The sequence below is a fragment of the Lolium perenne genome, chromosome 1, assembly GCF_019359855.2.
Source record: "Lolium perenne isolate Kyuss_39 chromosome 1, Kyuss_2.0, whole genome shotgun sequence".
In the NCBI taxonomy this organism is placed as follows: Eukaryota; Viridiplantae; Streptophyta; class Magnoliopsida; order Poales; family Poaceae; genus Lolium; species Lolium perenne.
The window spans coordinates 176,566,581-176,589,357 of record NC_067244.2 but is presented as its reverse complement, the minus strand read 5'-3'; the positions used below and the strand labels follow the sequence as shown (position 1 = coordinate 176,589,357).

At 45.5% G+C, this 22,777-nt stretch overlaps 2 protein-coding genes across 2 annotated transcripts; both read left to right on the top strand.

Annotated features, from left to right (window-relative positions):
* Nucleotides 1-199: 199 nt before the first annotated feature.
* On the top strand, nucleotides 200-4,036 carry LOC127313841 (isopentenyl-diphosphate Delta-isomerase I). Its single transcript, XM_051344315.1, has 6 exons — nucleotides 200-550; nucleotides 878-933; nucleotides 1,945-2,036; nucleotides 3,148-3,250; nucleotides 3,366-3,503; nucleotides 3,630-4,036. Exons 1-6 carry the CDS (start codon nucleotides 306-308, stop codon nucleotides 3,878-3,880), a joined length of 885 nt encoding a protein of 294 aa, XP_051200275.1. The 5' UTR covers nucleotides 200-305; the 3' UTR covers nucleotides 3,881-4,036.
* Nucleotides 4,037-7,246: 3,210 nt separating this feature from the next.
* On the top strand, nucleotides 7,247-10,762 carry LOC127313835 (uncharacterized). The gene is made up of 2 exons (XM_051344303.1): nucleotides 7,247-8,673; nucleotides 10,351-10,762. The coding sequence occupies exons 1-2, from the start codon at nucleotides 7,533-7,535 to the stop codon at nucleotides 10,380-10,382; spliced, it is 1,173 nt and encodes a 390-aa protein (XP_051200263.1). The 5' UTR covers nucleotides 7,247-7,532; the 3' UTR covers nucleotides 10,383-10,762.
* The last annotated feature ends 12,015 nt before the right edge of the window (nucleotides 10,763-22,777 follow it).

Below are 22,777 nucleotides of genomic sequence, written 5' to 3'. Positions count from 1 at the left end.
GTTCATGAGACAGATTCTAGGTATTCAACCCGGTTACGGTAATGCTGAATGTTGCGGAAATGAATTTTGTCAAAAGTCACAATAAAACGTGGTCATGCCCTTCAACGCAGCGCTAACATGTGTTTTGACTTTTGACTAGCACAGGGCTTCGGGGGCGGCTATTTTTGTTCAGTCTGCCACGCCACACCATGACACCAAAGAAATAGGGACCCGCTCTCTCTTTGTGTTCAGTCCCCGTCCAAAGCCGCCCTGCGCGCTCCCTAACAACCCCACCAAATCCAGCCGGCGCGAGCACCTTCTCTACCATGGCGGCCTCGGCGGCGCGCTCCCTCGCGCTCTTCTCCTCCGCCTCGCTCGGCCTCGGCCGTGCCTCGTCTCGCCTCGCGGTCTCCTCCTCATCCTCGGGGCTCCTCCCCAGGACGACGCTCGCCGTCCGCGGGCGCTCCGCTTTCGCCGCCACCGCCGTCGTGATGGGGAAGTCAGGCACCGCCGACGCCGAGGCAGACGCAGGGATGGACGCCGTCCAGCGCCGGCTCATGTTCGACGACGAGTGAGTGCCAAATCTCGTCCCGCCAACTTGCTCTCTGCTCAACTGCCCTGGAACTGTGCCGGCCTGCTCGTGGACTTGTCGTTCGGTTTCATGTCTCTGTCTGGCGTGCTGGTCAAAAAGCGATTGCCCTGAGATTATGCCCATTAAGATTGATTTTGTCGAGGATTGGATGCTTAGCATAAGCAATGATTCTTTCACGTGATTATCTAGATTGATGCTGTTAGCCTATTGACAGATTTAGGTTACGCTATGGCAAAACTAAAACTGAGTTCGACCATTTCATCTCTTGTCAAGTCCTGTAACTCAAGCGTTCAATTTGTTGTGCAGGTGCATCTTGGTGGATGAACAAGACAACGTCATCGGCCACGAGTCCAAGTATAATTGTACGTCTAAATCATTTCCTCCATTCTTGTTTGATTGCGTTCCATATAGCATGACTTTTCTTGAGCACACATGTCCGATGCTACATGTCTTTTCTTGAACACGCATCTTAAATGCGCATCACATCACATTGTGTATTATACGAAGAATGCCAAAAGGGCACGAGCAAACCAATTGTGGAATGACCAACAAAGAAGCCAAAAGGGGAAATAAAAATGAGAGCAAAATCAAACAACGAAAACTTAAACTGAGCTAATAGCATCTACGCTGCCCTTCAAAGCTGAGGGAGCTTAGGCTATTTGTTATCTGAATACTTGGCCCGGTTGTTATTCCGTTTCTATGTTTGGCCACATCCATTGAACTGCCAGAAATTTCTTGCTATTGCCATCATACATGATTTTTGCTGGAGTTTAACTGAACTATTTTGTTGATCGTTGCATCATGGAAATAATTTTGTCAACTTACTAGGTCCATTGCACTGGATCATGCTATTTGAAAAAATATTAGCAGATAATATACTGCAGCCTGACTATGAGACTCACCGCCAGCAGATTTTTTTTTGCTGTAATTTTAACCTCATGCGGTCATGCCTATAGACGTGTTTTAAAAGTTTGAAGCCCGGCCGGTAAGACATTAATGGCTTCCATTTTTTAGAGATCATGAAAAATGTATTTTTCATTAAGAAAAGAAGCAGACTGCATTTCCAGCCAAGACTCGGAGTGGCACATCACATCCACCAGTCAGAAAATTGTGATGAGCAGGAGCTCATTCAGGCAGAATTAGACCCTTTTTTTTTTGGTTAATTATGTGGAAAATAATAATGCTTTTCTGTTTGCTCTTTGATATATTATCGCTTTCTGAACTGATAAACTACAATGGAAGTATCTATCGCTTTCTGAACTGATAAACTACAATGGAAGTATCTATCGCTTTCTGAACTGATAAACTACAATGGAAGTATCTATCTCTGCAGATATTGCTCTGGTTTGTTAATCACGCTATTGTAATTGTAGGCCATCTCATGGAAAAGATAGACTCGGGGCATGCACTTCACAGAGCATTCAGTGTCTTCCTTTTCAACTCCAAATATGAGTTGTTACTTCAGGTATATGCACAACATCAATATGGTTGTTTGGTTTAAGACGTAGTCTTACTCTGATTTTACAATGTATGAAGAACATGATGCACTTTCATTATCTCTCTCATTCAGTTTGGATATGTGATTTTTTTTTGTTAGGCTTTGAACAGTTTGAGCTTGATTAAGAATGAAAAATTGCTGCTTGTTTTCTAGATTGGTATGCGTGATCAAATTTAGTTTGAGTTGGGATGCGCAGTAAAGTTGAAAAGTACAAGCTAGGAGGTACTAGAGGAAGTTGGCATAGATGAGCTGAACGTGCGCATAACACAGTAAGTTTGAACATTGTAGCTCAGAGGTACTTGACATAGATGAGCTGGATGTGTGCATAACTGATTACACGATGAAGGTAGGAAACATCAAGCTCAGACGCATTGGAGGAACTTGTCATTACTGAGCATGTCAGGAAGCTAACAGTTTGGATATACCTTATACTTGGTCCAGTTTGAGATCATCTTGAAATTGGAATCAAACTTAGTTTGATTTTACACATTTCCTTTGTCTGGTCCTAGCTGCTTCCTCTTGAGTTTCTTCTCTTAATGGGCAAAGTTATTTTCTGACGTAGAATGGTGAAACTGAAGAAATCACCTGAAAGTATTTGAGATAACTATATTCATTGGTCTTGAATTATTGGAAATTTGCACAGTCAAACAATAACCACAGTTATAACCATAAAACACGACCATCATTGCCCCTGATTATATATCATGCATTGCCCCTGATTATATACCTAACGTGTGGAAACACAAATATATTTGTTTTTACATCATGAATGCCACAGTCTGCAAATGTTATTTAGCATACACAAGATTTTATTGTCCTAGCCTTCTAAGCTCATAATCAACCATTGGGAGGTAAGTCCCCTCTTTGGAAGTGCAATTTTCACCCTCTGTTGAAACTTCAACCGTACAGTGGCACAGTTCAACCCACTACTAACAACAATGCAGCCCACTAAACCTGAATCATGTATTAGCATTTATTTCTGCCTTAGCCTGAAACTTTTGTTCACTACTATCGTTCTCCAATAAATATTTTAAGCCTTTTCATCATAGACAAGTTTCTAATATTAAACTTCTTACAGCAAAGGTCTACGACAAAAGTGACATTTCCACTTGTCTGGACAAACACTTGCTGCAGCCACCCTCTGTACCGTGAATCTGAGCTAATTGAGGAGAATAGCGAAGGTACATTAATCTGCCCTGAAGAGTGAACAGAACTGTTTCATACCATTAGATGCACCATCCATGCTGTTGCTTCCACCTTACTGAATACCGGTCGCAACCTTTTATTTTGGTTCAGGTGTCAGAAATGCAGCACAGCGGAAACTATTTGATGAACTGGGAATACAGGCTGAGGAATTACCGGTTGACCAATTCATTCCACTCGGAAAGATGCTTTACAAGGCTCCATCTGATGGAAAGTGGGGCGAACACGAGCGTAAAATCTTGCCCTTTGTTCATCACCCATGGATTTTTAGTTTTCATGCAATTTTGTTTAATTGGATGCCCCGTATAGTTAAGCAGTATCTCATAGCAATTATTTGTTGATTCGTCATTATTTCAGTGGACTACCTCCTGTTCATGGTTCGTGACGTGAAGCTCAACCCGAACCCTGAAGAAGTGTCCGACGTCAAGTACGTGAACCGCGAGGAGCTGAAGCAGCTGCTCAAGAAAGCAGACGCAGGGGAAGGCGGGATCAAGCTGTCCCCTTGGTTCAGGCTGGTGGTCGACAACTTCCTCATGGGTTGGTGGGATCATGTCGAGCAAGGCACTCTGAAGGAGGCCGCTGACATGAAAACTATCCATAGGTTGTAGAATGCACAGCATTACTGTTAGTTACTCCCTAGAGAAATAAGCGCCGGTGTTCTGGTTGGTGCATGGATTTCTTTTCTATTTCCTTCTTTGTTCCTTTGCAGTCGTGGATGCTGTATTTTCCCTTTTTGTTGTTGAGAAATGCGAGTATATCTTTTTTAAGAACTGAGGTGCCTTGTAAATAATGATGATTCACATCTATAATACGGAGTATCTAAATTGAAGCAACCCACTATGTGTATTTCTCTCAACATGCAAGCATGCCACATCACCCCAATTCTTTCTATTGGCTGTCACTCATCCCCACTTTCGTTCAGGACACTGAATGCACATTCACATTATTTAATCTATTTGTCCCCGAAAAGATTATCTTTCCCACATACTCCCGTTTCATGTAACTCAAATGCTCTCAAGTAATGGAATGACTCTTCGTTGTCTCCAAAAAACTGTGGCTAGCCTGAGACCCCAGTTCCCCTCTGAACTCATCGTCTTCTCTGCTATATCTACCAAACAATTCAACGCATTCTCTCTCATTCTCCTTGCCTCCTCGACTCCAGATTTGTTGCAGTTTCATTTCTACAGATACCTCCCTGATCCATCCCCATGGACGTCCAGGTTTCATTTCCATAAGCTCCCCCAGGGATCTACAGAGCCAGCGGACATGGGTCACCGCTTGCATCATTTATCGTTCCTCTACCAATGCCATGTGCATCTCCACCCCAGCCCAGGTGTTCCATTTTCCTAAAATTTTCTACCCGTTAGTCCACAATATGTTGATAATTAAAGTCTTTTTTTCTGCATCCAACTCCTTTGGCCTTTGCAGTATAGGAGCGTGCTGGTGGTTCATGATTAAGGACCTGCACACCAAGATGTCAAGAAGGTTAAGGTGCTGCTCTCAAACCTGGTTTAGTTACCATTTATTTCGTTATAGAAATATTATCCCTCAGGGATCTACAGAGCCAGCGGACATGGGGCACCGCTTGCATCATTTATCGTTCCTCTACCAATGCCATGTGCATCTCCACCCCAGCCCAGGTGTTCCATTTTCCTAAAAATTTCTACCCGTTAATCCATAATATGTTGATAATTAAAGTCTTTTTACTGCATCCAACTCCTTTGCAGTATAGGAGCGTGCTGGTGGTTCATGATTAAGGACCTGCACACCAAGATGTCAAGAAGGTTAAGGTGCTGCTCTCAAACCTGGTTTAGTTACCATTCATTTCGTTATAGAAATATTATGTAGCCTAACAATACTGCGTCCATGTAATTTACTAACAGAGATTTCTTACCATTCAGGCATTCAGATGCAGCTTAACCTGACGATTATTGTATTCTTCTTTGCTTGGTTATTTACTCTTCCACCTATTCTATATTTTTTCTTATTTATTTCAGACATTTTTAAAAATAAGGGAACGGAAATTGATATGGCAAGAATAAATCTGGAAGGTAAGGTCAATTCTCTGAAATTTATAGACTGTTCTTTTCCCTTCTGATCTTTCGCTTTGTACATCTGTTTAACTGTCAATATTTGACCTGTGCTGGTCTCACTAATCTCTATTGCTCCAAAATATATGTGTTCATTCTAATTCATGCATGTTTCTTTATTGGATGGAGATGCACCTGAACATCTTAGCTCTCATGGATAGCTCTACATATAACAGATATATTTTGCAAGATCCATTGTCAGAAAGAACAGCTTAGCAATCTTCCCGGTAGTGGCATGCGCAAGTGGATATCTTAAAACAAATAAATGGATTTCTCTTCATTCTGGTAGTGGATCAGCCACTTCATGCTAATGATAAATTTGATCAGTAACTGCCACCCCTATTAACCTGTATATATTTTATTGGAGCAAGTGTGAGTAAGTTCAAATATACAATATGAGCAGGTTGCAGAGAATAGCTCTCAGACATTATCCTGATGCCCTTCTTTATTCATGTCACCAAGAAATTTTCCTTAGCTTTCTGAGGTGACTCTTATAGAAATAAGAAATGAGTAAATTTTCAGATTGCACTACAATAAACTTAACTAAATATATTATTTTTGGGAAAAGGTCACTTTTCTCACTTCTAGCATAAATCCCTGCAATGATCCGTATGTACTCCCGCCTCTTTCTTTTAGCAATGTTGTCATAAATTATATTCATTGATGGAACATGCGGTTAATAAGCATTTTTAAAGAACTTTTTTTTTACTTTTATCTAATGTATCAAACTTTTCTTGCTAGAAATTCCCACTGCAACGCGCGGGGTAGCATCTAGTTAGCAACAATTATAGACACAAACAAGGGATCTTGCACATTATAAGTAGCATTCTCGAGGCCTCATGGAATGTAAAAAAAACTGGGTGGCAACAATTGTTTCAGAGAAACTGTTTGTGTGTTCAAGATAATGAGACGGTATACAAGTCTACTATCTACATCCAGTTCGCCTTTGAAACATTTATTCCAGTCAAGCATCCCTTGTCTTGTCCGATTTGGTAATGGTTTTGTTTTTGTTTGCAGAAGCAAAAATAAATATAGAACCCGAAGACAAAAAAGAAAAAATATTGTCAAAAACAAATATAGACTGAATACAGTGCGAACGCCGGAGTGATGCAAATATTGGTCGGAACCAAGAGAACCCTTGAATCATGCAAAAAAAATAAAATCTTGAGCATTCAAACAAGCCAACAAAGTTGTTCCCTAATTCTAGCATCGTCCTCGATTTATTATGATTTAGGGGATGGTCAAACCTTTGAACCCTCTCCAAATGCATGAAAGGATTACATGGTGGCCAGGATTACATGGTGGCCAATTCTGGGAAGAGGCGCTTTAAAAGTTCAGCTTGACAAGGTCATGTGATGGGCATGTGGGATTGAGCCATGGACATCAAATCTAAAACGGAAATTTCATATTAGTTGGAAACGAAAATTCCGTTTGTGCTTCCGTTCCGCCGGGAAACGTTGTTCCATTCCGCCAAATAAATTTACATTTCTGTTATGCAAAATTCCGTTTCTATATTCATATTTCAATTTTATTTTAGTTTTTCCGCTGAAAAGTCACAAACTTTCCGCTCCACTTTATTGAGCAATTTGTTGTGTATCATAAGGTAGTCGGTGTAGCGTATGTGTGGGTATGTCCTGCATAAGAATACACTATATCCTACTTATATTTTGCGTGGAACCATGATTCTCACAATACATCTACTTGTATTTTTTGCACATCTTCAGTAGCTCTTCTTTCGCATCGGTAGGCAGATAAACTTAAAGGCACACCATCAGCCTCAACTAGCACTTGGTCTCAACTCAAACCTGCCTCTGTAAAATGTTGCTAAGCAATAAAATTCCCCCCCAGTTCAAACAAAATTTGAAAATCGTTGAGGGGTAATTTGTATTTTTGAGAAGTTGTATCTTTTTCACTTGTTCAGAAAATGGATCCATCTGTTTTGTGGGCCAAGCCTATGTAATTCCATTCACGTTGGCCCATTTAGGCCGCCGCAGTAGACAGCAGTCGTGAAGAGCCCGACGCTTTTCCCAGCATAGCATTCCCCTTTGGCCCTTTCTCGTTCGTGTCTTCCGCTCCTCCACGCCGGCGCCGGCGCCGCTGTGCGGTGCTCCACTCGTGCCGCCCTCCTCCGCCCGTCGCACAAAGTTCAGGAGGAACCAGGCCAGGCTCCATGTCGGAGGGAGGCAAGGAGATGGCCTCTCTGCCGGTCCCCGACGAGCTCGTGGCGGAGATCTTCCTCCGGCTGCCCACCCCAGCCGACCTCGTACGCACCGCCGCCTCCTGTGTCTCCTTCCGCCGCGTCGCCGCACACCGCTCCTTCGTTCGCCGGTTCCGCAAGCTCCACGCCCCGCCCCTCCTCGGCTTACTAGACGGGGCCCGGACCTTCCACCCCGCCGCCTCCGCGCCAGCAGCAAGCGCTGCCGCACTCGTCGCCGACTTCTCCTTCCTCCCCGCCACAGCCCGCGCCTGGGCCGTCCAGGACAGCCGCGACGGCCGGGTACTCCTCCACGGCGCCGAGACCACAGAGATGCTGGTGTGTGACCCCTTGCATCGGCGATACCTCGTGCTGCCCCCAATCCCCGATGACCTAGCCGCTTCTGTGGAGGACCCGTTCCCTCTACCACCCCTACCCTGGCGCCAGATCTTCCTCGCCGATCCAGGCGAGGATGAGCCTGCGGACGAGACGTCCTTCAGAGTGATCTCGATGGCGCAGTGCAAAACTAAGCTGTTCGCCTTTGTCTTCTCTTCCAGCTCCGGACAATGGCGAGCCCTTCCTTCCCAGCGCTGGGACGATTTGATTGCAGGCTTCCTACCATCAGCAGACACTCTCGTCGGCTTTCGCGAATACTCCTATCGCTGCTTTTACTGGCGGATAGATTGTGATGCGGAGAAGGATATGCTGGTGCTCGACACTCGGAGGATGGAGTTCTCCATTACTGAATCCCCACCCGATGCCAAATGTTCTTATGGTTGCATGGTGGAGGCAGGGGAAAACAGGCCTGGGATGTTTGTGATTACAGCTGGTGTCCTCAGCTATAGCATTAGGCAAAATTGTAGTGGGGGTTCAAGCGAGTGGCAGAAGGAGAAAACAATCTCACTAGGTTCTGGGCACTTCCTCATAGGTTCAAATGAGAGGTACTTGCTCCTGTATAAGTTGCGACCCTCATGCACCGGGTCAGACTTTTACACACTAGATGTCAAAACATTCCAGCTTGAGAAGATGTGCAGCGCTTCAGTGTATAGGCCCCCTAAGCTGTGCACATATAGCAACTTCCCACCATCATTGCTATCGTTACTGACAATATCAAGTGGTAAACTTTCCCTTGCATCCTAGTTAGCCTTTTTTTTTTTGTAAATCACACAGCTTGTCTGTTGATGCCTGATAGTTCATATTGTTATTGCCAATCCTTCTATTCAAGACTATTGCTACTCCCTCCGATTCATATTAATTGACTTTAATATGGATGTATCTAGAACTAAAATGTGTCTAGATACTTGTGATTCATTTGTTTGTTACTTTGTTTGCTATATTTCTGTTTTAAGTTACTAAATTAGTGAAACAAGTGGTTTTGTACATTATAAGTAGCATTCTGGAGGCCTCGTGGAATGTAAAAAACACTAGATGGCCAGAATTGTTTCGGAGAAATTGTTTGTGTGGTCAAGAAAATGAGTAAGGAATGCAGGTCCAGTCCAAATCCAGCTTGTCTGATGCCTGATTCATATTGTGATTGATAATTCTTCTTCACACGACTTGTTTGTTGTTATTTTGCCTGTTCTTCTAGCAAGGCTAGTCATTCAGGAAAATAATTGTGATTCATTTGTTTATATGTTATAGTTTCCATTTTAAAGTTAATTAGACAAGTAAAAGAGAAGATCGTGCTATGAGTAAGTAACATTCTCGAGGCCTCATAGAATCATAAGAGACACCAGATTACAGAAATTTGTTTTGGCGAAAATGGTTTCTGCTGTCAAGCTAATGAATAAGGAATACAGGTCCGGTCCAAATCCAGTTAATGTTTTGGATTGTTTCACCTTGGAAAAACTCGTTCCAGTGAAGCATGCTTAATCTTGTCTTATTGTCTTTTCATAAAAAGAGGAGGCGGAGAGGGCTTCTTTTTGTTATTTTTATCCTTATAAATTTATCTCATGATGCTGATTTTACAAAATCTGCATGGCTATTGTGGTATTCCCTCCGTTCCATAATTCTTGTCGCAGATTCGGAGAATAGGTACATCCGAATCTGCGACAAGAATTGTAGAACAGTGGGAGTAGCAAATAAGCGGCCAAAGGCATTGCATCCTACCGTATCTGGCACGCTTGAATATTACTAATGCATCTGGCACGCTTAAATATTTGTTCTACGTTGACTTCTACTCAAATAGTAGAATAGCTTGTCAGCTTGTACTAAGAAGGGGTTAAAAACTGGAGTCAGTTGGGCATCAATGTTTGTTTAGACAATATGTGCTTCTATCTCTGCCATTCAGTCAAGGCACATGCCAAATGCAATCAATCAATTTTTGTAGGATGACAGGACATATGCATAATTTGTTGATTGTTGCTACTTGAGAGCCCAGAGGTATTTTTTTAAGTTGGTAACTACTAGGTAACGTATGAAGCCTTGCAACACGGAACTACCATTTCTTTACAACTTTTAAGTTCTTTCATGATTTATTTCCACATTAATTTTTCTTGCTATGTATTTTAATTTGTACTGCAAATTACGTTGGTGAACACACAAAAGTGAGTGTCTGAGACTGTGGTCGATAAACCAATTGGATCATGGGTAAAAGAATTCCAAAGTTTTATTTCCGATGTACTGTGTGTGGTTTGTTTTAAGTCCTTGTATTTCATCTCAGCAATTCTGCTGCTTCCCATGCTTTTCCCTACAACAGTTTACTTAGTGATGCCTGATACGAAGACCTAGCATTTATTCCCGAGCTCTTGAATATCTACAACTTGAGTACTCGTAATTTTTAGATATTCGGCAGGTGTTGAGAAAGAGGCTGAGGAGTGCTGGTAAAAGGCTGCGCTGCAAGCTCAAGCGGATAGTCACCATGATCAGAATACCGTTTGGATGGATGTTGGATGTCATGTATTGATGTTGGATCTTGGGGCCTGGGGGTTATGTATTGTGACACAACTTGACAGCTGACCACTAAGTTGGTCTGCTTTTGCCTTTGTTTTGCATGTAGTTTTTCCCGAAGGATACACCAGAAACCTGGAGTGTTCTTCTGTGACTTGAACTGACAATAACTGTTGCGTTTGTCATGATAAGGTGAGGGCATTAATGTTGTGTAGTTTCTAGTAATCATTAGCTTAACTAAGACTCTGTGAGAAGTCAAAATAAGTGTCATCTTGTTGTATGTATCTACAACTCCAAAGTTTGTGTGTCACTGAAGATTTTCGTTTTTGTTTTGTATTCGTTTCAGATTGAATACTTTCATTTCAGATTTCCTGATATGCCGCTGGAGTTTATCTTGTGTGCCTTTTGATCTGACATTGATGGGTGTATTTTGCCGGATAAGGTATGTCAAAGATCAGAATGTTGGTTAAGACTCTTAAGAACTGAGAGTGACAATGGTCTTGGAGTATATTTATATTTTTCCTGCTGTAGGGAACAGTCTTTCTGCGGGAAGCTAGAAAATTCAATGGGCCGCACTGACAAAACGAAACGGTGAAGCAGTCAGCTAGCAGGCCAGTACCATTTCCAGCGATGGCTGGGCTCGAGCATAGCCGAGATGAGAGCATGATTGAACACCATGGAACATATGGTCGAGATCAGAGAGCATGGTTGAACTACCGTAACGAGTAATCCATGTGACCTCATAACCTTTTACCTGAATATTGCACTCTGTGGTAACTTCCGCTCGTGGCACCAGTAATATGATGAACTCAGTGGGACATCCATGAGCCTCGTTTCCTTTGGACCGGGGCGACCAGTTTTCTGTCAGCATAATCAAAGACAAGAGCGCAACCGTGGAGCCGTTGAGGCAACGCGCGGTCACTCGGTAGGCTTGGGATTAACGACGGCAGAGACACAACACAGCGATTAAATACTAGCATGTAACATTATAAATAGCAGAATCTCGAGTTTCTAACATATATGGGCACAAGCAGCTGCACATTGCTGACAGGTGCAAATTCAGGTGTGTTCAAAACGTAGGAGCATTCACGGCAGGAGGATGGTTACATATGCAGACGAGAAAGAACCCATGCCGACACAGAGAGCACCATAACACTTTTTTTGTTTGAAATCTCAATAACATGCACATCACCACCGCATCCTTTCTCTTGAAAAAGTTGCACGCACTGAAGTAAGATGGTCTCATGGTGGATCGGATCGCATCACTCCATCAGTCGAGTTAATCAACCCCTAGGGGAGGTCGCAATGGGCGCTGGCCCGGTCCAGCACAGAACAATTGTCACTAACCACGATTAATGATTCAATCAAAATAGCTCGGAGAGGAAAACCATATCTACATGAAATGACAACATCATAGAGAGGCGGAATACGATGGAGTAAATATGTATACATTCTAGTATATTTTATTGGATAACTTGACATACCCTTTTAGAACATACTAGTATGCAGATTATTGTTTATTGACCTTTACTAGAGCAAGGAAACAATAACTTAATTACTGAAATCAATATAAGTGATGACTTGATTTTGACCTTTGCAGTCAGTTAGTTGATGTTCCTTATTGCTACGATACCTAGAAATACTACTAACAAGCAAAGAAAAGATGCATGGTGAGGAGCGAGCTAATTATAACTCTCACAAGTCATTAAGTAGTTAAACATATTGGATGGCTTTGCTAGATTTGAATACACCGCTCTATTATCTTACACTTGCTTATTGTTTCATGAATAGATAAATTGAAAAATAACTACTATACTAACTTAGTGACCTATGTTATTTTAGTTCTGTATCGTGCTCTAGAAAATTCTATCAATATATTTATTTGGATACCGCCACATATATATCAAATATACAATCATGCATGATATGACACACAATAGTTATCCATCACTGTGCACTGCTGTGTTCAATTTGTTTTAATAGAAGCAGAGTTGCTTATGTTAAATAAAAGCTTATTTGTGCCTAATTTATACTAAACATGTTTAAATTTCGATAACTCTTCATATCACTAAATCTTAACTAAGTCTAGTGCAAATTTACCATAGAATCTTGATGTTGTTTTCTTCTATTTGAAACCATAATATAACACACATTTCTTCGTGGTATTAAGTAACAAAGTACATCGTCTCCTAATTCAATTTTACATCTCCATCCCTTTGCTAAAACAAAGTCTTATTCAGCGGAGGATATTATTTTAGAAATTTTTAGTTTTAAATTTTCCTTTAATTTCTATTTATATCTAAGGAAAGCGAAAGAGGTAACAAGAGCAAAACTGTGTATATATTATTCATATCTATAAACAACTATAGTATCTTTAAAAAATCTTAGAGCCTCCTAGAACGCGCGAGACTACAAAGTTGAATTGTTAGCTTTTCCTAACAGTTGGAAGAAACCTAAAGTGTGTTGTTGCGCTGCCTCTCCTATGTTGGACATATAACGGGACCGAGCTTCCCGGCCGCTTGAAGCGGAGGATTCATGGGCCGCTCCAACGCGACCCAACTAAAAGATGCTGCGTTATTTTTCTTTCTCTCTAAATTTTGAAAATTGTTTAAACTTGAAAATTATTCTATTTTAAAATAGTTCAAACTTAAAAATTGTTCAAAATAAAAAAAGTGTTGAATTTTGAATAATGTTCAAACTTAAAAATTGTTCAAACTTTAAAAGGTTCAAAACAAAAAAAAAATGTTCAAATTTTTTTTTCAAAGACCTAACTGCAAAAACTGAAAACCAGCAACAAAATCGAAGAAAACCAGAAGAAACCTGAGAAAAACGACATAAAATAGAAAAACCACCGAAGAAAAACACCCAAAATATCCCACCCTCTCTATTGGGCCTAGCCCACATAGCGCCTGCTGCGGGGGGTGAATAGGGTTTGCCGCACCATTTCCAGATGGGTGGGCTGGAGCATAGCCGAGATGAGCTCATGATTGAACACCATGGAATGGAACATATGATCGAGATCAGAGCATGGTTGAAGTACCGGAATGAGTAATCCTGGTGACCTCATAACCTTCTACCTGAATATTGCACTATGTCGTAACTTCCACTCGTAGCACGAGCCATTCGATCATCTCAATTAAGAACATCGACGAGCCGCGTTTTCTTTGCATCGGGGCGATTAGTTATATGTCAGAAGCAATCAGACAAGACAAGAACGCAACCATGGATGCTTAGACACGACACAAAAGTTGCGTCCGGTTCGAAAATGCTGTTTCTACCTCAGCCCAGCTGTCCGACGCATAGTGTCCAGTCCATCCGTCGAGACACAAACGCGACACAAATATACGGCACGTTTGCGTCTGCACGGATAGCACGGTCGTCCGCATGCTTCTCGCATGGGCCCACCTGACAGCGGCATATATGCTTTATGTTCAACACATCATAACTTATGGCCGGCGCGTTGCAGTTTTTCTGCGCCGCGTTAATGGCGCGCCTCGCCTTCCGCGCTCATACGCTGGTGGGCGGCGTCGCAGTGGAGGGCATTGAAGGCGAGGTGGCATCGAGCCTTTTTAAGGTCCGCTGGCGGTGCCCATTTTCTCGACCACACCATTGCCAGAGCCCGCCATATCCACCCAACCGACGCCATGGGAAAATTTTGGCCGTTACGCAAGACGAAGGACGACCGGCTCGCGGTCCGGCAAAAAGCCGCGGGTAGAGCGGTACGTCCGCATCAAGTTCGCGCGCCGCCTATAGGAGGAAAATCAGCCGGTGCCATGGCCGGATGCGAGCCTGCTTGGAGGAGGCTGGTACCTCAAATCCAGGCGCGTGCCGGTCCCTCCTGTGCCACGCGAGGGCCGATAGCGCCACGACGAGGTGCGCCGCCGATGAGCCATTTTGCCGGCCGATCTCCGAGAAGATATGGCGTACGGGCTCAACTCCTACAACTGGATCTCGTTCGGGACGTGGGAATTCGACGCGCGCCACTGAGCGGGATACCTCGGCGACGTCGACTACTTCGACCGCGAGCTCGCCGCGAACGACGACGATGACGACATGGACGAGGACGAGGACACCGCCACCGAGGACACCGCCGAGGCCGAGAATGAGGCCTCGTCGGACAACCATATCCAAGGTGGAGACAACGGCCACTACGAAAGTGGCCCGGCATGGGATCTGGAGACCTAGCCGCCGGAAAATAGCGAGGAGGAGGCCATTGCCCTTGCGCCAATAGCGAGCTCGACTAGCTCGCAATGTGAGACGGCCTCACCATCCAGCTCTGTGAGTCATCGCTGGCACAGGGGAGGCCAGGGACTCCTCCGACCACGCCAGCACGTACCCATGGACGCGCGCCGTTTGCTACTCCTTCGACGGTATCGGATCCGTGGCCAAATTCACCACAGCCTCCTGCTCCGCCGATGGTCTGGCAGCAGCCACCGCAAGCTTCCCTTTCTCTTCCAATGTCGGCATACCAGCTCCCTTGGCGGATGTCGGAGTTCATTAACCTCGCCAGCGACGACGAGCAGTAGTCCGTAGCTAGGTTTTAGTTTTTTTTACGTATTTTTAGAATTTTTTAAATTATGGGTTTCAATTTTAAAAAATGTGTCGGACCACTAGGGACGCCCCTAAACGCAAATGGGCACGCGGTCATTTCGACCATTCGGCTCGACGCAAACAAACGGTTCGCGTCGTCCATTTTGCTTGCGCCCTTAAAGATGCCCTTAATTAGAGCATCTCCAACATCGCTAAATTTTGGCGCTGTAAAAGCACTTTGCAGCGCGCTCCATCCGTGTTTCGCGCGTGAGGCCATATTCACCTCCACCAGAAGCTCTAAAATTTGAAACCGTAAAACTTGGTAGTTGTTTCTACGCGCGATTTGTACCGCACGCTCTTTCTGGCACGGTAGATATAGTGCACGAGATAGCGCTTTTACAGCGGGCTCCACTTTACAACACCGGTTGAAGCATCTGTTGAAGCGTCAATTTGCGCCTCACGCGCGCTAAACTAGTCGATTTTTTGGATACAACTCTAGATACAGTGACTGTTGGAGATGCTCTTACGCCAAAGTCTGACTTTAGGGACTGGCAAAGTCACCGAAGCACTGTATCTAGAGGGATTGATCTTCGGTGACTTTGCCAGGCTGACTTTGCCGTGACTTTGGGTGGCTGACATGTAAACCCTTCATTATGTGAGCCCCATTTAACCCACTTGTAAGTGACTCAAAGTCACTGACTTTGGGGGCCGGCAAAGTCACTGAAGCACTGTCCCCTACCGAGAGCGGTCACTCGGTTAAGCAAGTGCAGGCCCCGACAGAACAGAAGGTAGCCTCGTCATTAACGTCGGCATGTACACAACACGGTGGTAAAATCATCTCTAGCCGCGTCCCCAAACGGCACCAGATCAAGCGTTTTGGGGGACGTGTTTCCTTCGTGTCGTGTTTGGGGGACGTCGCTCCCCAGCCGCATCCCCAAATAAAATTTCAGATATTTAAAACTTGAGCAAATTCATTAAAACTTGGATATTACATAGATTCGAACGAAATCCAATGAAATTTAAACTAAATCCTAATCTAGTAGTACTTGCGGCGGCCAGAGGCGTCGTAGTACTGGTGGAAGCTGTACATGTCGTCGGTGACGACCTCCTGCTTGACGCGCTCGCCGGGCTCGTCGACAGGCTCATCCTTCACCACGCCGCTTGGCCCAGTCTCGCCGTCGTCGGTTAGGTCCACAAGCGGCTTCCCGGTGTCGCGGATGGACATGGCGATCGCTGCCTCGAGGTCGCCCCTCCAGGCGTCCTTATTGTTCAGTGACGCCAAGTACGCTGCTCGCAAGCCAGGGCAGTCCTCGGGGTCGTCGCTGCTGGCGATGAGACGCTGCTGCCGCTCGTACTCCGCCAACAGTGCCGCCTTCCCGGCTTCCTCGTCGTCCTCCTCCTCCTTCACCCCCGGCTTTAGGATGAGGATGGTGCCGTCGGCGCGCCTTTGCTGCTGCCGTCGCGCCTGGGATTGACGGGCGGTGTCACGAACTCCGGCTCCTCCTTCACCTCGCGCTTGGGTACGGTGTAGGGCGCGGCGCGGTGCAACGAGGAAGGCGTCGATCGCGCCGGCCCTGACGAGGAAGAGTTGGAGGAGGACTAGTACGTCCTCCTCGGCTGCCAGCGCGTTGCAGGAGATGGTGACAGCGACGATGGCGTCTCCAACCTCGGCGCGCCGTTCTGGATGCCGTCGACGACGTGCTCCAGGGTGCGCCCCGGAACGCCCATGAGAGGAGGCGCCCGTCCTTGTTCTAGTTGTTCCGCCGGCCAACAATGCCGGTGGTGCTATTCATCTCGACGTTGTGCTGCGCCTGGAAGTAGGCGACCCACCAGGCGGCATTGCCGGTGGCCGCCTAGGTTGGATCGGCCCGCTCCTCTTATCCCTCCAGCGCTCCGTGCCCGGCGACTGCGGCGGCGGGACGTCTACGCCATTGACGGCCATCCTCCACCTGTCGCTGCTTGGCAGGCGCATGTCCGGTGGGACGGGATATCCTGTGCGGTACAACGCCCATACCTCCGTCACGGTGAGGCTGCCGCGGCCGAAGCCGTTCGCCGCAACGATCTTGCGGGACGACGAGGACAACATTGGCAAGGGAGGAGGAGATTTGGGAGCGGCAAGAGATTGGTAAGTGGAAGGAAGCAGGGGTGCTATTAATGTACAACGGCGGCAGGCGAAGCGGCAGCGGGGCGTTGGACACAATAAACGCCAGCGCGGATGGCCACACGGCCATGCACGACGAGACGCGTCCCTGCGTCGCCTGGGAAAGTTAGGATGCCATTAACGTCGCTTGACCAAAGATAGGCAACATAGTTTTAGGCTTCCGAGCGCATCTCCTCGCCTCGCTTTTCGTAGTGTCCGGCGTGCCCAGAGGTCCCCTGTGTAGCGGGGATGGGCTCGGGGCAACGGAAACCGTATTGGGCCACACCAGACGGAAAGGGCCTTTGGGGCGCGCGGCTGGGAACGATTTTTCGTCCGGTGCGCCCCAAATCCCTTTGGAGACGCTTTGGTGGATGCGGCTGGAGATGCTCTAAGGGTATCTCTAATGTGGCGATGTATTTCGGGCGTCTAAAATTGCCGCGTGTGTCCATTTGCGTCAGACCGTGGACACGAAAATGGTCATTTTTTTACCGCGCGTCAGTTTGCGCCTGGGTGTGCTCCCAGCGGGGCGACCCATATTGTTTTTCCATTATTTTTTTCAGATCACAAATGCATAAAATATACATATGGAAAAGTAGAGGGAAGAACAATCCCTAGACTACTTGTTGCCCCTTGGGGTGGTTGACGGCCAACCCCGTCGTTGCCTCCCTCCCTCTTCCTTAGCTTCTTCCCCGCCCGCCGCTCCATCTGTTGTGCGGCCGCTAGAGCTCAGTGGGCCGCCGTGTTCTCCAGTAGTCGCTCCCGCAACGTCTCGTTGGCGGCATCCTCGGCCTTCTTCAGCGTCTCGATGGACTCGACTAAAGCCTTTGCTCCACCGACTTCTCCTCCGAGTCAGGCCCATTCCAGTTGAACTCGAAATGGTCATCGTTGGACTCAGCCTCTGCGGCCGCCGCCTCCCTGCGGCGTTCCCGCTCCGCATCGAACGCCGTGTGGGCCGCCCACTCCTCCTCTGCCTCCTGCTCCACGTCAGCCATGAACTTCATGTCCATGGCCTCGTCGATGAAGTTTTCCATGCTATCTTCGTTGTCCTCGTCGGAGCTATCGGCTGAGGGAGGTGGAGTTGGAGGTGGAGACGGAGGTGGGGGCGCAGTAGTCTGGCCGCGTCCGACGTTGCTCATGACAAAGGTGGAGGACAGGCGCGAGGCGGCGCTATGGTGAAGGTCGGCGGCTAGGGTTATGCGTGGAGATGATATGGGGCAGCCGAGCGCACGCCCCTCTTTATATACGCCGGAGGCAGCTGAGGGGCGCATCATGTGTGGCATCGCCATTAACTTCGTTGGCAGAGGTGGGCGACGACCGCTCGGCGGGTGAGGCATCGCCATTAACGTGGCGCAGACTGCCGAAGCGACGCCTCGTCGCCAATACTGGCGCTGCTGAGAAGACGAATCAAGCCAGGTTCCCTGCGAGGACGGCCCGACAAAACATCCACCCAGACGAGGCGCATATTTAGGCCGCGTTTGTGTCTGCACAGATAGCCCGGTCACTATACGTCGGACCGCTGGGCCTGGTTCTAGACGCATTTTTCGACCGCGTTGTCGCAAATAGTCGCTCCGCGTCTATTTACGTCGCCCCGTTAAAGATGTCCTAAGAGCATCTCCAGTCGCGTCCCCCCAAAACGTCCCCAAACCACGCCGGATTGAGCATTTGGGGGACGTGTTTTGTTCGTGCCGCGTTTGGGGGACGTCGCTCCCCAGCCGCGTCCCCCAAACGCCGCCCCCCAAACATTAAAAATACTTATTTTTTAACACAAAACCATTTATCAAATATATCATATGAATAAAAATGTCTGTGAGGATTGTTTTCAAATTAAAATACAACAAACAATAAAACAAGTAAACAAATATAATAAATAGGGCTAGATGCTAGATCAAGGTGCCACGGTATTTCCTTTGATCCTCCACAAATGCTCAACGAGATCAGCTTGAAGTTGATCATGAACATTGCTGTCACGGATCTCTGCGTGCATGGCGAGGAAATCAGCAAAATCTGCAGGTAACTCATGATCAACCTCTGCAAGAGGGCCCTCACACTCATAGGGACCAACATGTGTCCTGGCATGATTCTTGCGGTCATCCTTGATGATCATGTTGTGCATGATCACACAAGCCTGCATCACCTCCCACATTTGGTCGTGAGACCAGCTTAGAGCAGGGTACCGGACAATGGCAAATTGTGCTTGAAGCACACCAAATGCCCGCTTGACATCCTTCCTGCAAGCCTCCTGTCGCGTAGCAAAGTGGGAATTCTTCAGACCTGATGGATTCGAGATTGTTTTGACAAAAGTGGCCCATTTTGGATATATACCATCGGCTAGATAATAGCCTTTGGTATATTCGTGGCCATTGATCTCATAGTTGCATGGTGGAGCATGTCCTTCCACCAGTCTGCTGAACATCGGAGACTGCTGCAACACGTTGATATCATTGTGTGATTCCGCCATGCCAAAGAAAGAATGCCAAATCCACATGTCATAATCTGCCACAGCTTCAAGCACCACACTGCAATATCCATGACGCCCTTTGTGTATACCTTGCCAAGTGATACGTCTCAAACGTATCCATAATTTCTTATGTTCCATGCTACTTTTATGATGATACTCACATGTTTTATACACATTATATGTCATTATTATGCATTTTCCGGCACTAACCTATTGATGAGATGCCGAAGAGCCGATTCTTTGCTTTGCTGTTTTTGGTTTCAGAAATCCTAGTAAGGAAATATTCTCGGAATTGGACGAAATCAACGCCCAGGGGCTTATTTTTCCACGAAGCTTCCAGAAGACCGAGGGAGAAACGAAGTGGGGCCACGGGGCGCCGCCACACTAGGGCGGCATGTCCTAAGGGGGGCCCGCGCTACCCTAGCGTGTGGGGCCCCCGTGACTCCTCCGACTCCGCCCTTCCGCCTACTTAAAGCCTTCGCCGCGAAACCCTCTGTACCGAGAGCCACGATACGGAAAACCTTCCAGAGACGCCGCCGTCGCCAATCCCATCTCGGGGGATTCAGGAGATCGCCTCCGGCACCCCGCCGGAGAGGGGAATCATCTCCCGGAGGTCTCTTCATCGCCATGATCGCCTCCGGATCGATGTGTGAGTAGTTCACCCCTGGACTATGGGTCCATAACAGTAGCTAGATGGTTGTCTTCTCCTCATTGTGCTATCATGTTAGATCTTGTGAGCTGCCTATCATGATCAAGATCATCTATTTGTAATGCTACATGTTGTGTTTGTTGGGATCCGATGAATATTGAATACTATGTCAAGTTGATTATCAATCTATCATATATGTTGTTTATGTTCTTGCATTCTCTCCGTTGCTAGTAGAGGATCTGGCCAAGTTGATACTTGTAACTCCAAGAGGGAGTATTTATGCTCGATAGTGGGTTCATGCCTCCATTGAATCTGGGACAGTGACAGAAAGTTCTAAGGTTGTGGATGTGTTGTTGCCACTAGGGATTAAACATCGATGCTTTATCTAAGGATATTTGTGTTGATTACATTACGCACCATACTTAATGCAATTGTCTGTTGTTTGCAACTTAATACTAGAAGGGGTTTGGATGATAACCTGAAGGTGGACTTTTTAGGCATAGATGCATGCTGGATAGCGGTCTATGTACTTTGTCGTAATGCCCTGATTAAATCTCATAGTACTCATCATGATATATGTATGTGCATTGTTATGCCTTCTTTATTTGTCAATTGCCCAACTGTAATTTGTTCACCCAACATGCTATTTATCTTATGGGAGAGACACCACTAGTGAACTGTGGACCCCGGTCCATTCTTTACATCTGAAATACAATCTACTGCAATTGTTCTTTACTGTTCTTGGCAAACAAACATCATCTTCCACACTATACGGTTAATCCTTTGTTTACAGCAAGCCGGTGAGATTGACAACCTCACTGTTACGTTGGGGCAAAGTACTTTGATTGTTTTATGCAGGTTCCACGTTGGCGCCAGAATCCTTGGTGTTGCGCCGCACTACATTCCGTCACCAACGATCTTCACGTGATCCTTGACTCCTACCGGTTCGATAAACCTTGGTTTCTTACTGAGGGAAACTTGCTGCTACACGCATCCCACCTTCCACTTGGGGTTCCCAACGGGCGTGTGCTTTACGCGTATCAAGCTAAATTTCTGGCGCCGTTGCCGGGGAACGAAGAAAAGTTACACCACAAAGATTTCTAACTCCCACGTCAACTACACGCCAACAAGTAAATTTCTGGCGCCGTTGCCGGGGAGATCAAGACACGCTGCAAGGGGAGTCTCTCACATCCAATCTCTTTACTTTGTTTTTGTCTAGCTTTACTTTACTTTATTTACTGCTTTGTTTGCTCTTATATCAATAACACAAAAAAATTAGTTGCTAGTTTTACTTTATTTACTGTCTTGTTGCATTCTCTATATTAAAAAACACAAAAAAATTAGTTACTTGCATTTACTTTATTTACCTTTTGTTTATTTCATCATGTTTCCTCCAAAATACACTCTGAAAGACATACCGGTAGGACGAGGGTCTATAATTGGAAGAGATAATATAGAAGTTTTTTTTCACTCATGTTAGTATAGCTGAAGATTTTGAAGACAGACACTTGGTAGAACTTGCTCCTACTTATGAAATTGCTGCTGCTTCTTTAGTACACATGTTGGAAACTAAATTTGTTAATATTAATCCTATAATTCAGCATATGTTTCTTACACTCTCTGATATGGAGGAAGGAGAAAAGAAAGATTTTGTCTTAGAAACCCTTCTTAAAGAATTTGGTTGTGTAGCAAGAGAGGCTAGAAAAGTCTTTATTAAATATAAGATGCTTGGCTCTTACACCAACTTTGCTGGTACCCTTGAAAAGATGGACATTGATAGAATAAAGTACACTAATAATGTTAATGATAGAGGGGAGATTAAGACATCAATACCTTGCAAGCTCCTAGGAATGCATGAAGCTCTAGAAAATAACTATGGTTGGCTTGTTCCTGAAAATTTGTTTGATGAGAATAGCAAGCCTAAGAGTAATGAAAAAGGAGCCTCTGAAACTTACATAGATAAGATACAATGCATAGTTGAGAAAACTCCAAACCCCTCTGTCGATGCTTCATCTCTTGATAATACTTGATTCACACTTTCTGCGCCTAGCTGAAAGGCGTTAAAAAAAAGCGCTTATGGGAGACAACCCATTATTTTACTTCTGCACTTTTGTTTTATATTTGAGTCTTGGAAGTTGTTACTACTGTAGCAACCTCTCCTTATCTTTATTTTATTGCATTGTTGTGCCAAGTAAAGTCTTTGATAGTAAAGTCAATACTAGATTTGGATTACTGCGCAGAAACAGATTTCTTGCTGTCACGAATTTGGGCAGGGCTCTCTGTAGGTAACTCAGAAAAATGTGCCAATTTACGTGCGTGATCCTCAGATATGTACTCAACTTTCATTCAATTTGAGCATTTTCATCTGAGCAAGTCCAGTGCCTCTAAAAAATTCGTCTTTACGGACTGTTCTGTTTTGACAGATTCTGCCTTTTATTTCGCATTGCCTGTTTTGCTATGTTTGATGGATTTCTTTGTTCCATTAACTTCCAGTAGCTTTGTGCAATGTCCAGAAGTGTTAAGAATGATTATGTCACCTCTGAATATATGAATTT

Coding starts and splice junctions, on each gene's coding strand:
- LOC127313841 (XM_051344315.1), top strand. CDS start 306: ATGGCGGCCTCGGCGGCGCGCTCCCTCGCGCTCTTCTCCTCCGCCTCG. Junction 934..1,944: donor CCACGAGTCCAAGTATAATT/GTACGTCTAAAT, acceptor TTGTAATTGTAG/GCCATCTCATGGAAAAGATA. Junction 3,251..3,365: donor AATTGAGGAGAATAGCGAAG/GTACATTAATCT, acceptor ATTTTGGTTCAG/GTGTCAGAAATGCAGCACAG.
- LOC127313835 (XM_051344303.1), top strand. CDS start 7,533: ATGTCGGAGGGAGGCAAGGAGATGGCCTCTCTGCCGGTCCCCGACGAG. Junction 8,674..10,350: donor GTTACTGACAATATCAAGTG/GTAAACTTTCCC, acceptor GATATTCGGCAG/GTGTTGAGAAAGAGGCTGAG.